The following is a 2,575-nucleotide window of genomic DNA, read 5'->3' as shown; positions in this document are numbered from 1 at the left end:
GTGGACACAAACCCCTGTGGGGGGTCCCCCACCTCTCTATCCTCCCCAGGGACATCCCAAGTCCTTATTGTCCCCCAACACACCTCCAAGTCCCCGTTGTCGCTGTGCAGCCAAAGCTCTTCCAGGTCTAATGGACCCCCGAGCAGCTGCTTATGCATCGCTTTGGTGGGCACAGAATCATGAGGAGTCCCCTCCCACCCTCCTGTACCCCTGTGCCCCCCAAGACAGCCCCAAATCTTCATTGTCCCACAAGAACACCCCCAAGACCTCACTGTTCCCCCAACATATCCCCTAATCCCCATTGTCCCTGCGTAGCCAGAGCTCTTCCAACTCCAGTGGACCTCTGAGCTTGTGCATCACCTGAGGGGGCACAAACCCCTGGTGGGGCTCCCCCCACTCCCCTGTATCCCAAAACCACCTCTGCCCCCCTCTCCCCTCAGGCAAGCGGCGATACAACATCAAACTCTGGAAGACCTTCACCGACTGCTTCAACTGTTTGCCCATCGCTGCCATCGTGGATGAGAAGATCTTCTGCTGCCACGGAGGTGGGAATGGCCCTTTCCCAAGGATTTGGGGGGTGGTGTTGGGAGCTGTGTGCTGAGCTTTGGGCGTGTCCCATCCCCACAGGGCTGTCCCCAGACCTGCAGTCGATGGAGCAGATCCGGAGGATCATGCGGCCCACGGATGTGCCGGATCAGGGGCTCCTCTGTGACCTGCTCTGGTCTGACCCTGACAAGGATGTGCAGGGCTGGGGGGAGAATGACCGTGGGGTCTCCTTCACCTTTGGAGCAGAGGTGGTGGCCAAATTCCTGCACAAACATGACTTGGACCTCATCTGTAGGGCACACCAGGTACCACCAAGCACCCATTCTGGGGGAACACACCACAGGAAGGGGTATTTGGGGGCCTCGATGAATGTCAGAGGAGTTTTTACCCTATTGGTCCCTCAAGGGTGATGTGTACTCTAGGAGTGTAAAGATGAGGGTCTTGGGGGGTTCTTCCCCCCTCCCAGAGGGGTATTTGATGTTGGGGCGGTTGTTGGGGAGTGTGAGCTGAACTTGGGGGGGTATATGACCCAGGGGGTGGGTGTTTACCCCAGGATTTGGCTATTTGTCCCCCAGAGAGTGGATGCACCCTCAGGGTTATAAGCATTTGCCTGAAGGTGGCTATTAGTCTTGGGGGGAGAAATTTACCAGGGGTGTGGGTATTGGTCCTGGGAGGGTATTTGCCCCAGGGGAGTCCATATTTGCCCAAGGGGTGGGTATTTTCCCAAGTCGGGTATTTGCCCTAAGGGGAAAATATTTGCTCTGGGGAGTCGCTATTCCACCCAGGGTGTTGGATATTCACTCTGGAGGAGGATATTTGCCCCAGGCAAAGTGTTCACCCCAGGGGGAAGTCTTCGCCCTGGAGGACTGGATATTCACTCTTGGAGGTGGATATTCCCCCCAGAGAGTGGATATTTGCCCTGGCAGTGCATATTTATCCCAGAGGTGGTTATTTGCCCCTGAGGTTGGATATTGGTCGCAGGGGGGTGGATATTGCCCTGGGGGATGGGTATTTGCCCCAGGGCTCAGTGCCAGCCTTGATGCCCACACAGGTGGTGGAGGATGGCTACGAGTTCTTCGCTAAGCGCCAGCTTGTCACCCTCTTCTCGGCCCCCAACTACTGTGGCGAGTTCGACAACGCAGGAGCCATGATGAGCGTGGATGAAACACTCATGTGCTCCTTCCAGGTGGGCTGGGGGCACTGCCAGGGGCAGGGGAGGCTGTGAGAGCCACCCAGGCCCTGCTGGGCGGGCTGGGAGCAGAGTGGAGGGTGCTTTTGAGGTAGCAGAGCAGGGTGGGGAGCTGGGGACAGTGTGTGGCCTCTCCTTCACTTACTTCTCTCCCTCTCACCCTATTCCCCCCCTTCTCCCCCTTTTCTCCCCTATCCTCACCCTTTTTCCCCTTCCCTGTTTTCCTCACCCATTTTTCCCCCTTTCTCACCCCATTTCCCCCCAATCACCCCTTTCTCACCGTCCTCACCCCTTTCTGCTCCCATTCACCCCTCTCCCCCTTGCCCCCAGATTCTGAAGCCAGCTGACAAGAACAAGGGCAAGTACGGGCAGTTCAGCGGGCTGAACGCCACCGGCCGTCCCGTCACCCCTCCTCGCAACTCTGCCAAAGCCAAGAAATGAGCCGTGAGCCACCCCCCCAGACCTCCCTCAGCCCCCCCCAACAGCATCAGGTCGCTTTTCTTTCGACTCAGTTTTTTTATTTGTAGGATCCTGCCCCCTCCCTGCCACGCTCCAGGCTCAAGGCAGGGAGTGCTGGGGCGAGGGGTGATCCCAGAGCTCAGCCCTGGGGGGACAGTGGAGGGGATGGGGGGCAGGAGGAATTTTTTTGGGAATAAACTTGTTAATGGGTCATTGGTGGGTGCTTGTCCTGCTGGTTGGATGCTGAGGTGGGTCAGCATTCTCCATCACTGTCCTCTGCCAGAACTTCTTGGGTGGGGGTTGCATTGGGCCTCCCTGGAGTCGTCATGGAACCAAAAAACAGGGAGCAAAACTGGAGGAGGAAAAGGGGGAGGTTAGTGG

General features: G+C 57.6%; 2 protein-coding genes across 2 annotated transcripts in view; one reads left to right on the top strand and one right to left on the bottom strand.

Annotated features, from left to right (window-relative positions):
- Positions 1 to 440: 440 nt before the first annotated feature.
- Positions 441 to 2,407, top strand: PPP1CA (protein phosphatase 1, catalytic subunit, alpha isozyme; the record flags this gene model as incomplete). The annotated part of the gene is made up of 4 exons (XM_009078760.1): positions 441 to 545; positions 628 to 851; positions 1,598 to 1,732; positions 2,066 to 2,407. Coding segments are annotated over 4 exons (575 nt in total), but the record flags the coding sequence as incomplete, so codon positions are not given.
- Positions 2,408 to 2,447: 40 nt separating this feature from the next.
- RAD9A (RAD9 homolog A (S. pombe)) overlaps positions 2,448 to 2,575 on the bottom strand; it is a gene marked incomplete at its 5' end in the record, with an annotated part of 1,984 nt that continues 1,856 nt past the window's right edge. The window contains one exon of the mRNA XM_009078759.1: positions 2,448 to 2,546. Within this exon, the coding sequence (XP_009077007.1) occupies positions 2,448 to 2,546 (99 nt within the window). The remainder of the gene's footprint in view (positions 2,547 to 2,575) is intronic.

This window comes from Acanthisitta chloris, unplaced genomic scaffold, assembly GCF_000695815.1.
Source record: "Acanthisitta chloris isolate BGI_N310 unplaced genomic scaffold, ASM69581v1 scaffold5717, whole genome shotgun sequence".
In the NCBI taxonomy this organism is placed as follows: Eukaryota; Metazoa; Chordata; class Aves; order Passeriformes; family Acanthisittidae; genus Acanthisitta; species Acanthisitta chloris.
The sequence above is the reverse complement of the archived record's forward strand: the minus strand, read 5'-3'. Positions and strand labels throughout refer to the sequence as shown.